This window comes from Eleutherodactylus coqui, chromosome 3 (assembly GCF_035609145.1).
Source record: "Eleutherodactylus coqui strain aEleCoq1 chromosome 3, aEleCoq1.hap1, whole genome shotgun sequence".
NCBI lineage: Eukaryota > Metazoa > Chordata > Amphibia > Anura > Eleutherodactylidae > Eleutherodactylus > Eleutherodactylus coqui.
Window position 1 is genome coordinate 59,159,123 of NC_089839.1, and position 12,684 is coordinate 59,171,806.

The 12,684-nt window shown below is 41.2% G+C and overlaps 1 protein-coding gene across 4 annotated transcripts in view; it reads right to left on the bottom strand.

The window, feature by feature from the left end:
* Window positions 1–590: 590 nt before the first annotated feature.
* The window catches only part of LOC136620703 (serine palmitoyltransferase 3-like), a 59,257-nt gene continuing 47,163 nt past the window's right edge, over window positions 591–12,684 (bottom strand). For all 4 annotated transcript variants that reach the window (XM_066595635.1, XM_066595637.1, XM_066595639.1 and 1 more), the window contains exons 8-12: window positions 12,111–12,330; window positions 8,181–8,307; window positions 6,292–6,427; window positions 2,802–2,931; window positions 591–839 (exon numbers count right to left, since the gene is read on the bottom strand). In XM_066595635.1, the coding sequence (XP_066451732.1) occupies window positions 726–839; window positions 2,802–2,931; window positions 6,292–6,427; window positions 8,181–8,307; window positions 12,111–12,330 (727 nt within the window). In that variant the 3' untranslated portion in view covers window positions 591–725. The remainder of the gene's footprint in view (window positions 840–2,801; window positions 2,932–6,291; window positions 6,428–8,180; window positions 8,308–12,110; window positions 12,331–12,684) is intronic.

The window sequence follows — 12,684 nt, forward strand, 5'->3', positions numbered from 1 at the left end:
GTTCTGAGGGCTCACCTTCCATATATATTGATTATGTGCATGTCTACATTTAATTAAATTGTAAACGTTATTATGATGATTACATGTAAAGTACCTGTCACCAATAATATCTACTATAAATCATCAATATTGTCTAATAGTGACATACAGTATCATGACTAATATCTGATAGGTAGTTTGTGAATTGGGTCATAAGAAATATATCATACTAGTAAGTGATTGGCCCCAAAGTCAGATCCAAATGAAGCTGCTTTTGTTAAACTTTGGGGCCCATTGTTTTGTTAGTATCAGGCCCATCGGAGGACCTTTTGGTAGTCTGATGGGCCAATCAACAAAATCCTATGGTTAGAATACCTATTCAATGGGAATTACATATTTTTTTATTTTCAGGATTATTACACCTGTCCTGTGAGCAAATGATATTATCTTACTTTACGATACACAACAGGTATCTATGTTTACTCTACTACATTACCTACAGACGGACCACAGAAATTCTAAAACAAAAAATAGAAGTGAAAGCCCTATTTTTTTCCTGTTTTAATAGTATGTCAGTACTTTCAGTAAACAAATTTGTACAAAACTGAATTCTTAAAAAATTGACTTTATTGAAAGACAACATTACAGTTCAAACAATGATATTGAAGTATCCAAAAATTGTGCACTCAATGGCATAGGAATTCTAAGGAGGCTGTACAAAAATGTCTTCAAGTGTGCTTTTGGTCTCAAGCATCAAGTTCTATGTTATTTTCATCATAAACCACTGTACGATTTGTTCTGGAATTACGGGAATGCTTTACATTTAGAACGTCACCCATTATATCCAACTCTAACAAGACCTGGAAAACAAGCATAAAGCAAAGTAGCAAATAAGTTCCATATTGTTTATGGCATTATGGAATATTAAAAAGATGAGACAATAGCATAAAGAAAATGTTGCACCCTAAAAATAAGCTGTTATCCAGCAAGCACACCTACTTAATACGCATCCATATATGAAAGGGAAGAAGTACTATCAAATGTTATATGCTGTATAATGTGCCTATGGTAAAATATTGGTATCCCTCGCCATGGTCACTTCCAAGGTCAGAAACCAGTTTAGGCCTAGAGTATGCACAAACTTTTGTAACAATGCTGGCTGATTTTAACAACTGAGTAACAACTGCTGTCCACAACAACTTAATGTATTCCTTTGAACTACAACTGTGGCTCAATAGTAAAATGACCCTTCGGTTTTGGAACAAAATTCTATCCTGGGACAAGAGGGTCGGGGTAAGTGGGTGGGGTGGCGGGGATTATTACCTACAGTTCTTCTCTGCCATCCCTCTGATTCGCCGATTTCAGATCTTGTTTTTGGCTATTTAAGATAGCTTCAGCAATTTTTTAACTACCTAATGCACATTGTCCACTGCTCTCTGATTGGCCACTGCAGACCATATGAGCAGTCCTGGCTAATCATAGAGCAGGTATAATGCATTAGTCTAACATTACCAATATACTGTGGGGATTAGGTAGTCTGAAGATTGCATCGACCATTTTGGAAGGTCAAAAATAGAACTTGGAGCCAGCAAATCGGAGATGGCAGACAAGCACAACTGCAGGTAATATACCCCCCTCCCCATATGGTCCCAACAAGGAATTTCATTCCAAAACTGAAGGGTTACTTTTTAAAATCAGTTATTAACATTACAAAACATTCTCTGTGTAGCCCAGGCCAAAAACACAATGGGGCAGATTTTTGAAAATTATTATTTCTATTTTTTCCTGACATAAATACATTGAAAAATATGTCGGTCAAGCTGCTATTTTTAGGATGCTTCCGCATCATTTTTTCACACCCGTGAATGTGTCAAGCAAAGTAGGTGGGGCTTTATTTATCAATATTTTTACACTTTCTACTTAAAGTGGTTATCCCATCAAAAACATTTATTACCTATCCACAGGATGGGTAATAAAGGTTTGATTGTTGGGAGTCCGACTTCTGGGACCCTCAGAAATCACAAGAATGGTGCACCCTTGAGTCCACCAGTAGAATGGAGCAATGGTGCACATGTGTGACAACCACTCCATTCGCTTCTATGGGACTTAGCCGAGTGATGCGCTCAGCTATCTCCAAGACTTCATTCTCCGAATGTTCTTGGGGGCTGGTGGATAAGTGACAAATATCATGATAAATGTTTTTGGTGGGGAACTCCTTTAATATCGTCTCAGAACTACACCAGATACGTCATCTGGTTCATACCCTTAGTTGATGAACTCTGTCCATTTGGAGTGGACTGGCCCACAGCATGCACAGAGTAAGATTTATCAAGACTAGTACAAGGGAAAAATGGAGCAATTTCCGAAAGGGACCAATCGGATTCCCTCCTTTTTTTCAAACCCTTAAGAAAATATAACTATTGATCTCATCAGTTGCTCCACTTTTACCTTATACTAGTAGTGCTGATCAAAGCTCCAACAATCTGCTTTTTTCATAGTGCTCTTGGTTAATCATGAAGGAAAATATCTATGGGCCACCATTATTTTTACTATGCGCTTAGTTTCTGATGTAACTTTTGGTTCAGCTATTTTATCTCCTGGTTTTTCAGCAATATGTGTACATCACTGTATAATTTACTACAGAGGTATTTTCCACTAAAAACTTTGCTTCTAGGCAAGAATACAAGTACTCACTGAGGTACCATATGGCAGCCACAGATCCAACACCATGTGCTGCCATATGGGACCATACACACATCCATAAAAAAGTCACTTTGTAAAACTGCAGTTATAGTGTCAGATATGAGAATGAAATAACAGACCTTGTCCAACATTTCCTTCGTATGTGCGGCAGAAATACAAAATCTCACTCTAGCCTCAGCGATAGGAGTTGCTGGGAAACCAACTATAACAACACCAATTTTCTTCCTCAGCATGTGCCGTGCAAAAGCCCTATGGATACAAAACAGGGACCGCAATCCTTTTTGAAGAGCAAGCTGTTTTGTTATTTTTTCAGGCATCATTAAATATATTAAAAAAGGTCAAACTTTTATTAACTTTAAAATAAAATAAATCTTATTTGTATAGTGCCAATGTATTCCACAATGCTTTCAGCTAATTTATTACCTTCCACCAAGCTGGGTGCTCATTTTACCAACATCAGAAGGATGGAAGGCTGAGTCAACCTTGAGCCGGCTACCTGAACCACACGGGGATTGAACTTGCAACCTTTAGGTCGTGAGCGAAAGCTTAGGACTGCATTTCTGCTGCCTTAACACTATGCCACACAGGGCTTTCTATTATACCAATGTTACCCCTTTTTAACCCTTTCCAATCCAATTTGTATCCTGGTTTTCCTACAGGTTTACTCTTTTTCTGCCATTATACAACAGCGCTATCTGCTGGCTAAAGCCAGTACTGCATGAGGTGACACGTTGGATAGGCTCCGGCAGCAGAGCAGCTGGCAATATACAGTAAGAGAACCCCGCCGGATGTCTTCCGACATCAGAGCTGTACAGCATTAAATCATAATGTCTTTAGACGTCAGACAGTGGATTGGAAAGAGTTAATTCTTTAACAGCTGAAATGCAGTTCTAACCATATCATTGGTGGTCAGACTATACAAAAATACTGCATATGGAGCCTCTTTGAAGAATCAAATCATCTCAGAAAAAGAGGTACTTCAGCAAACTGGGTTATGTACTATACAGAATATTGTACCTTCATTGAACACTCTTGGAAAAAGTTATACACCATGTTACGCCTAGTTTAGGGCTGGAGGCTGCAGTGTATGACAGGGATTCAAAGAATTTGGAACATATTTAATATCTTGATCATGCACCACCCTCCCACGTCTACACCACTGTGTAGGACATAGTTATTCCTGGTTCTCTGCTAGCCTGAGGAAGAGCTTTTGCCTAAAGTGTTACTATTTACTATGCTACAAGTGATGTATCACAGTGGTGTTGTATGTGACATACAATAAAAACTGCTGTCATGAATCGAGGTTGTGGTCGTGACTGCCCTGACTTCCTCCTGCCAGTGGTCATGGCCCATGTCAGTCTGCTGCTGGTAGTAGACAATGCATTTCTCCTCATTCCTGGCTCACTGCATCTCTTTCCTGTATGGCGCACAAATGCTGCTCACCCGCCTCTTAAAGCGCCATAGTAAACATCCAACTTTTCCATCCCCGGCCAAATGGGACAAGCCTCTGACTATTCAAGGCACCCTTCCTCAATAGCAGTCGCCTGAGCAAGTAATCTCCTAGTGTGCACTGGCGTTGTGGTGTTCTGTCAATTCTCCTTGGTTTGATCTATGCCGGATGTGCCCAGCTTTTCCTGACTTCTCCACCCCTGACTTCAGTTGGTTATTAGACTATGCTTTCTGTCTGCTGCCTGCCCTGACTCTCAGCCTGATTAAGGCCGCCTGCACACAAACAGATTTGAATAGCAGAATCCGCAATCTGCACCTGCGTGGAAGATCCGCTGTAATATTCCCCCATTGGAAGGTATTAACTTGCGCAGCTTCAAGCAGACGTGTGGATGTGAATTTTTTTTCTGAGTGGGAAAAAAAAAATCACAGCATGCTCTATTTTAGTGCGGATTCGACGCGAACTGGCTCAATTAAACTCTATGGGAGCGCTTGGATCGCAGTGCATCCGTAAATACATTGGGCGTGGATAGGCGTGGAATTGTAGGCAGATAGTTCGCAGGTTGCTAGGAGACCCCATAACAAAATGAATAAAAGGAAGTAGGAATGCGGGGAAAGAGAGTACAGGACTGGCTGATCGTGTGGAGTTCCCCAGCCAATCACCATTGGTTTTATACGCATAAATACCAGCCCTTCTTACTAAAGTGTGCTGGTCATTTTCCCATTTCGCCTCTCAGAACTCTGGTGCTTGGAGTCATGCATGTTCTGTTTTGGTGTACATTGCTTGCATGAGGTTCTGGGTGGGATTCTGGTTGTTGATTTGAACAATGATGTGTTCAGTGTATGTTTACAGGTGTTCAGACTTTAGGTGTGAATAATGTCTTGTTCTGTGTCTGTATGTAAAGTTGATTTCCTGTTTGGTGATTTCTGTGTCAGTAGGTGTGTGGACACATGTCTAATTTTATGGTCTATGTTGTATTTCCCTGTGTCTATAGGTGAGCAGACGCCTGTTGTATTTTTTCCCTTGTCTGGTGTTCCTGCCTGTTACCATCTAGGGCGGCCCCTAGCTTCCAGTGTGGGGCCGTCCCTATTAGGACAACGGCCCCGCTTGTAGGCAGGGTTCCCTTTTGTGATTTTAGTTGTCTTGCTAGTGTAGGGACTTACAAGACAACGAGGACCCTTGACGTGGGCATGTAAGCTTATGTATTCTGGTTAAAATACAAACTAATACCTCATGCTTACTTATTATAAATTCCATTTGCCTATGTGTATTAGTGCATTGGTAAATATTTGGCTGCCTGGTGTTGGTTTGAACATCTGATTTATGTTGTTGTTGGTTTCCAGCATGTATGCACGTCTTAAACTCCCTTTCTTCCCTCCAGCCTTTATTTGAGTTGTATTAGTGTAGGTCATTGTTCCCACGGCCTGCACGGACTTAACAGGTCCTTACTCCTTACGTATTTTCTGAACTTTTGTTCTGGTGCTGTATTTATGTTTTTGAGCTTGGTTTTCGTGCCGTATTTATGTTATGAGCTTGCTTCTGGCACAGTATTTATTCACTGAGCTATTCTGGTGTGGGTATGCAGTTATTTAGCTGTTTTCTGCACAAGAAGAATATAGGTACACTGCCTATCAGTGCAATATATGTTGTTTTGTTTTTTCCCTTTGGACACACAAAAAAACTCTGCATGAGGTGCCATCTAACCCAAGGCTGAACTCATTGCATGTGGTACTAAAACCCACAAACCATGCTGGGAAAATGCCTACAGCACTGAATTGTTTAACAGATCCAGGGCAATATGCATGTGATTTTCATTCAAATCATGTACATTATGCCTATGCCAACATCACAGCTAGAGAAGAATATGAAGCCTCAAACTAAGATTAGCATAATATCCATTGCTAGTAAATGTTTAATTTTACATTACATTGAGGTGAATAGGTTTTTGGTCAGTTTTTAAAGAACCAGGTGTTTTATCTGACCAATTATGCAAATAAGAAAGACCAATATAATGGCTATGCGAATTTGTTTCTGTTTTCTAATGGTCTATGTGGTCAGTGCAATTAGTGCAGCTCCTCGGCGAAGCGTTGGTTATGCATCATTATGTCCCATGATGAGCCGATCATTGGGAGTTTAGTTTAATTATTACACAAAGTACTTACCCTACTTTGGTTGGCATGTACATGAGCACAGGAACAATGGGAGAATCTTCATTTCCATAAATAATTAATTTCAAGTCATGTAATTTCTGTCGGAAGTATCTGGTGTTCTCCGCAAGTTGATTGACTCTTTGCTGGCCTAAAGGATTTACAGACATGATTATTATAAAATAGAAAATATAAAAATACTTTTATCTACATAGCCTAATAAAACTATTATGTTCTTTGAATAGCATGTTCAACGGGGGCGTAACTACAGATGTAGCGAATGTTAACTTGACATTTAAAGTGCTAGAATAACTCAACACTAGAAAGGCCAAAGCCGTCATTTTGATCTTTCAGTTTGTCTTTTTGCTCATTTCTACTGTTTTGCCCGTAGAGGCATGGCATTTGATGAATTTTCCTAACTAATAATGGGAAGTGTTGTGTTAAAAAACCTAAGGGGTGCGTCACCCCCTTTCTGAGATAATTCGCTTTTTACCTAGAAAGGCCGAAACAGTCATGTTGACTTTTACATTTCTGTATTGTAGTGGATAGTAGAGCTGCAGTCGAGCTACTCTGTCTGCCCCATTGAAATGAAAGGAGCAAACAGGGATGAGCCAAGAAAGTCAGAGGGGAAAAACTTGACAGGTACAGCGCAGGACCGACCCGACACTTGAAAACTAAGGGCTCTTTCCCACGGATGGATTTCCGCTGCGTAATTCGCGGCGGAAATCTGCTGCATTGCCCGCAGCTATTAGGTTCTATTGAACCTAATAGCTTAGTGCTCACGGTGCGGAATTCCACTGCGGAATTCCGCACCGTGAAATCACCCGTCCTCACCCGCGGCATGCTCTATTTGCCACGGGTGTACGGGCGGATAGCTTCCATTGCAGTCAATGGAAGCCGTCCGTCACGCTATCTTCCGCTGTAGCACAGTGGAAGATAGCGAGAAACTGCTTCCCCGCCTACCGCCTTGTCATGTGACGCGGTGGGCGTGTCATGTGATGTGGCCGGCGTGTCACATGATGCTGCGGCGCATCACATCGAAGCGTCATGCGGGAGCGAGGACGCCGGATCCGCAGGTAAGTTTGGGGGTCTCTGGGGGGCGCCATGACGGGCTCCACCGCGGAATTCCGCGGCGCAGGGCCATGTTCAGCCAGCCTAATAGGACGGATCCATGGGAAACAAATTCTTACACAAGGGGGGGGGGGGGCAGCAATAGAATTTGCATTTTTCATGTACTGAAGCATTTTCAGTTCAGAGTATATATCTAACATAGGCATCAAATATAGTGAAGAATTAGCACTTGCGTTTTACCTACTAGCCACAACATTGATTTATTAGTTGCATGTTAACATTATGAAAATTGTGTTATGTTTTCCAGATACGTGATGGTTTTGCATTCGCTCAAGTTAGTGCTTGTAGCAACTAATGGGACTTGCGGTCCGCAACCTTCAGATCGTGAGCAAGAGCTTAGGACTGAATTTCTGCTGCCTTAACATTGCGCCACAAGACCCATTAGTTTGTGAAAAAACACATATCTAAAAGTCCAACTGATTTCAATGGGTCGGAGTTCTGTCCAAGTTTACTCAGTTACAAACTCAAACTGTAAAGTTAACTCTTAGACCCTATTTACATAGGTATGTTTTTGTTCCGAGTTCTGTCTGAGTTTGTAACTGAATAAACTCAGATACAACTCTGACCCAATGATATGTCTATTATTTTTCTCCTTACATATAACATTTGACTACTCAATTGCAATCTGCAGCCATATCACTCACTTTTGAATGAGCCAAATGGTCAATCATTCTGTTTAGTCAATAAAAAATGAGATTTTTTTTATAGAGGAGCTAAATAAATATCTCTGCACTTCCATTTTAGAATAGGAAGAAAGATAAATAATGTGGTACCTGTCAATGTCCCATCACTTCCCATGATGCACTTCATGACCCTCATGATCTGCTCAGCTATAGGCGCGGACATAGATGTTGCATAAAATGCACTATGTGAGTGGCTTCTTAAGTAATCCACAAGATCCTATAGATGAAATTCCATTCACAGAATATACAATTAGTATTAATGTTTTTCCTCTTATGTTTTGTATATATAGACATATTGAACAGTGCTACTACTAAATAATATACTTTATAAAAGTATCCTAGGATTTAAGACTGTATTAGTGATATGGCACTAAGTGCAGTAATGGATCCTTGTTTATACCTTCCCTTAAACATGAAATGCTTGTCATAAGGAACACTGCTCTGGCTAGATTTCAATACATCCTTGAGAAAAGTGGTAGCAAAGAGACTGGTGGCCGCATATACCCTTTCCTCCATATAGCTTCTTCATATATTAGGCATATTTTGCACCTGCAAGAATCAATTAAGATTGCCGTTTGAAACGCCAGTTTTAATAAATTCCCCCCATAATCTTGTTCATAAAGTTATTGGAACTGCTAGACAATTCAATGCTAAACGATTTAGATGGATGGCTTCTTGATTCACAAAGTACTTGCGAAAGCAAGTAGAGTGCTGCTCCTCACACTATTGATCTTACACTATATGTTACGTCCGAGCTAGACGCCAATAACACCTTGTCCAGATCGGACATAAAAGTTGTCTAAAAGGATGGATATACACTCTATTCGAAAACTCGGAGAACAAAATTATTAATTAGGACACTAAAAAATGGAGGAAGGGAAATCGTACCCTATCATACTAACATGGTAAAAGCCTGTCTAAAAAAGGAGCAATTGTCTTGAAGAGGGCAGCCCCTTGTCTGGAACCTGGGGACTATCTATCCCTATATGGAAAAGGAAGGAAAATTGACAGATGTAAATATTAATTATAACAGCAGAAGGAAGCAGATGGAAATTTCACCAAGACACGTATATTAAGACTAAGGAGTTATCTGGCAGACATGACACCAAGAGGATGTGGACTGGACCAGAACTTCCACCTTACAGAGGAATAACCATCACCCTCTGGGAAGAGGGGGCCAGAATTCATATAGTACAATAAAGGTTGGTTAGAGAGCTAGGGGAACCAGCTCCCCGCCAACTAATCAAACCCCTCATAACAAAAAGGTTTTCACATGTCGGTAAGCAGCCCATATGCTGACATCATGGTCTCATGGGTCGGGATAACGTTGTGATGTCAGCCGGGACATGTTTCTGTGTCATGGCCGTTGCGCAGTGATACTATAGCTATATAAAGTGGGTATATTTATAAGTGACCAACTAAAGTCAGATAGACCTATTTCAAAATGAATGCTTTTTCCATGAACTGAATATTTGAATGCCGTCATAAATATCTTCTAAATTAGTGGGTTTAGGGGTTGTCATTATTCTGGATCATCAATAATCACACTGACAAACGCTACACAACTTCTCTGCAGTCTAAAATGTTGTTTCATAGGGAACTATTGACCACATTGAACTGCACAATAAACTGAGATTTAATTTATTGAAAGGTTTAGCGTCCCTTCACTGGAATAAAAAAGCAGCCTGTTGTTACTTTGTATGCACACTGTATTCTTTGTGTAATGCAGTGGGTGTGGACCCTCTGTATCTCTTTTTGTTTTTGGGGTACTCCTGAGGGCTGCTCGAAGAGGTGCCCTAGTTTTCACCCCTTAATTTTTTTTTAAGGCATCTGGTCTTCAAGACAGGGAATCCGCAGGTCATTTCCCCATGAGTAGTTTCAGAGCAGTAACAGCTAATCTGGGTGGGTCAAAGGCACAGAATGTGGTACCAAAGAGAACAGGCAAGGATGTAGTAGGCAAACATGCTGGTTGGGGTGGGCAAAGTTCATGCAATATGGTAAATCAGGCAGAACATCAGGGCAGGTGGCTAACAAGCAAATTATAGTCAGGAAACAGGCTGTAACAGTCTGGTAAGAGTTTGGAGCTTTTCTGTTGTAACCTAGGTGGACAGCCAATGTAGTCAGAGGAGAGTGTAGTACCCCAAAGTTGGGGTCCCACAGCATTGCTATTGCTACCTCATGTAAAGTATGTGTATATATTTGTGAATGTGTGAAATTATGTGTATAGCACTTTAAAGGAAAGTGTTAATGTTTGGTGTTCCTGCCACCTAACACTGAATGACTGTGCAGTATGCACCCTAACCTGCTTTTACACCTTTCAGTCACCCTTAGCTAGTACTGGGATTGGTTAGAAAGTTTCCCCTAGCTTAGGATTGGTAGAAAAGAAAGGTATAAAGGTAGAGAGTGGGTGGGGTTAGTCAGTCTAGCCAGCTCAGAAGAGTCTGAAGGAGACCGGGGAGAAACAAGGACACCATCTTTACTAACAGCCAGTGCGGTGGGAAGGAAAGATCCCGTTTGAGTACTAACAAGCCAAGTTTATGCTGGAGAGACAGTGGAGGATAGAGAAAAGAAAAGAACAGAAGAGAAAGGGAAGGAACCAAGTCAGTGGATTTTATGCATAGTATTAGACAAGGACAGGGATGAAAATGGAAGTGTTTTACTGCAATGTGTTGCCACAGCTCCCTGAGAAAGTGTTTCAAGTGTTTGCAATGCAATGTCTACTAGTGCAATTCAAAGTCTTCAAATACTTCTAATCAATGTGATGTAAAGTTACGCTACCGTTTCCACGTCAAATGATCTGTCACTCCCGGTAAATACATAGTTGAAGTTGTTTTTATCATCTACAGTCTGTGGCCTGATTCTCTTCCCATCACTGACATACTGCACTGAGGTATCACACTAATGCTCTAAAGGACAAGAACTACTACCCCCATTATTGTTTACTTCTCCAATTTTTATACTTTATTTTTTTGTCCGGAATGGGTCCCTACCCATATATGGACTGGTCTCATGGCAAACTAATATCTTCCCCTACCCAACTCCATGGGTAGCAGGCTATGACAGCTGCCAATTTAATTATTGTATGTATTATTTTTACCACTGATGTAGTCTGATACTCAGATCAGTGTTTTTCTATTCTGCCAGGAGGAGCAGCAGAGCCACCATGACTACCATCTAATTTCCCCTCGCTGCTCAATACCTCCTATGTCTGGGTTGGCTCCATTACAAAAGCTAGGATCAGTAACGGTAATATCTGTTGTGGTACAACTGAGCAGGCATGTAGCATAGTGGGAGAAAAGCCAGAGTTCAGTAACAGGTAATATCTGTAGGCGGTACAAAGAGGCAGGCACATAGTGTAGTCACAGGAAAGGCCAGCGGTCAGTAACGGGTAGTAGCAGTTCAGTTCAGAGGAGCAGGCATGTGGTGGAGCTAGACTATAAACTGGGAGCTCAATAAGCACGCAATCAAAGGAGGAACAAGGCCAGGTTTTTAAAGCATGTCCAATCAGGAACAGGGCAGAGCTAAAACAGGGGCTGGATAGCAGGAGCTGGGAACAAGGCTAAGGTCCAGCAAGGGAGCTGTCCGGAAGATTGAATAGCTCAGCAGGGAGAGCTGCCAACTGTAGTACAGGAGGTCCTGGATTCGATCCCTGACACAAGCTGAAGTTGGGATAGGCAGCAGGAAAGCAGGGTACAAAAGCAACAGTCAAAACTGAGTAGCAAGCAGAAAACAGGAACAGCTTTACTTGGAACAGGAACCCTTCAGAGGAAGGAGGTGCCTTAAATAATCCAGGAACGGCTGGGCTAAGCTGGTAACAGAAAACCTAAGTGTGTGCTGGCTCTTTAGGATGCAAGTCTGGGCAGTGGCAGGAGGGATGATGCAGCACTGGTGACACCAGTGACAGTGGCCAGTGGCAGAGGTGGGTAAATGAAGTCATGGATGGTGGCCATTACAGTCTGTACATAGGTCATTATGGGAATCTACTATATTTATCTCCTATCAGCCAACAAACCAACTTACCCTTTTTCCAGCAATATACCCTCCTACAGAACCAAAGCTTTTAGTAAATGTTCCCATCATCACATCGACATCTTCAGGGTCCATTCCAAAGTATTCCACCACACCTCGTCCTGTAGGCCCCACTGCTCCAATACTGTGTGCTTCATCCAAGTACAGGTAAGCTTTGTACTTCTTCTTTAATGCTATTATTTCTGGAAGACGGACAATAGACCCTTCCATACTGAAGAATAGAATGATGTTGTGCTTAATGTAGCATTATAGCATTAGCTTATAATGATAATATATCTGTCTATATATGTATTGCAACATACTGTACTATACTGTGTACTGTTGGTAATAGGTACAAGAGGAAAATCTATGTGCCGGGCTTGTGAGGCCTGTACAAGTGAAAGGAGGGCAACTAGAATAGAGAAGTGGCCCTTTTTTGTCAAGGCAGTGATTTGTGAGCTATTTGTCAGCTGGATTGATATATACAGTATTGTTTGCATATAGAATATGCTCGAAGTTTTTATACAACTTTTTACTGTAAAACATAAGCAGCCACCATCTACATAACGTATATTTTACATAACAT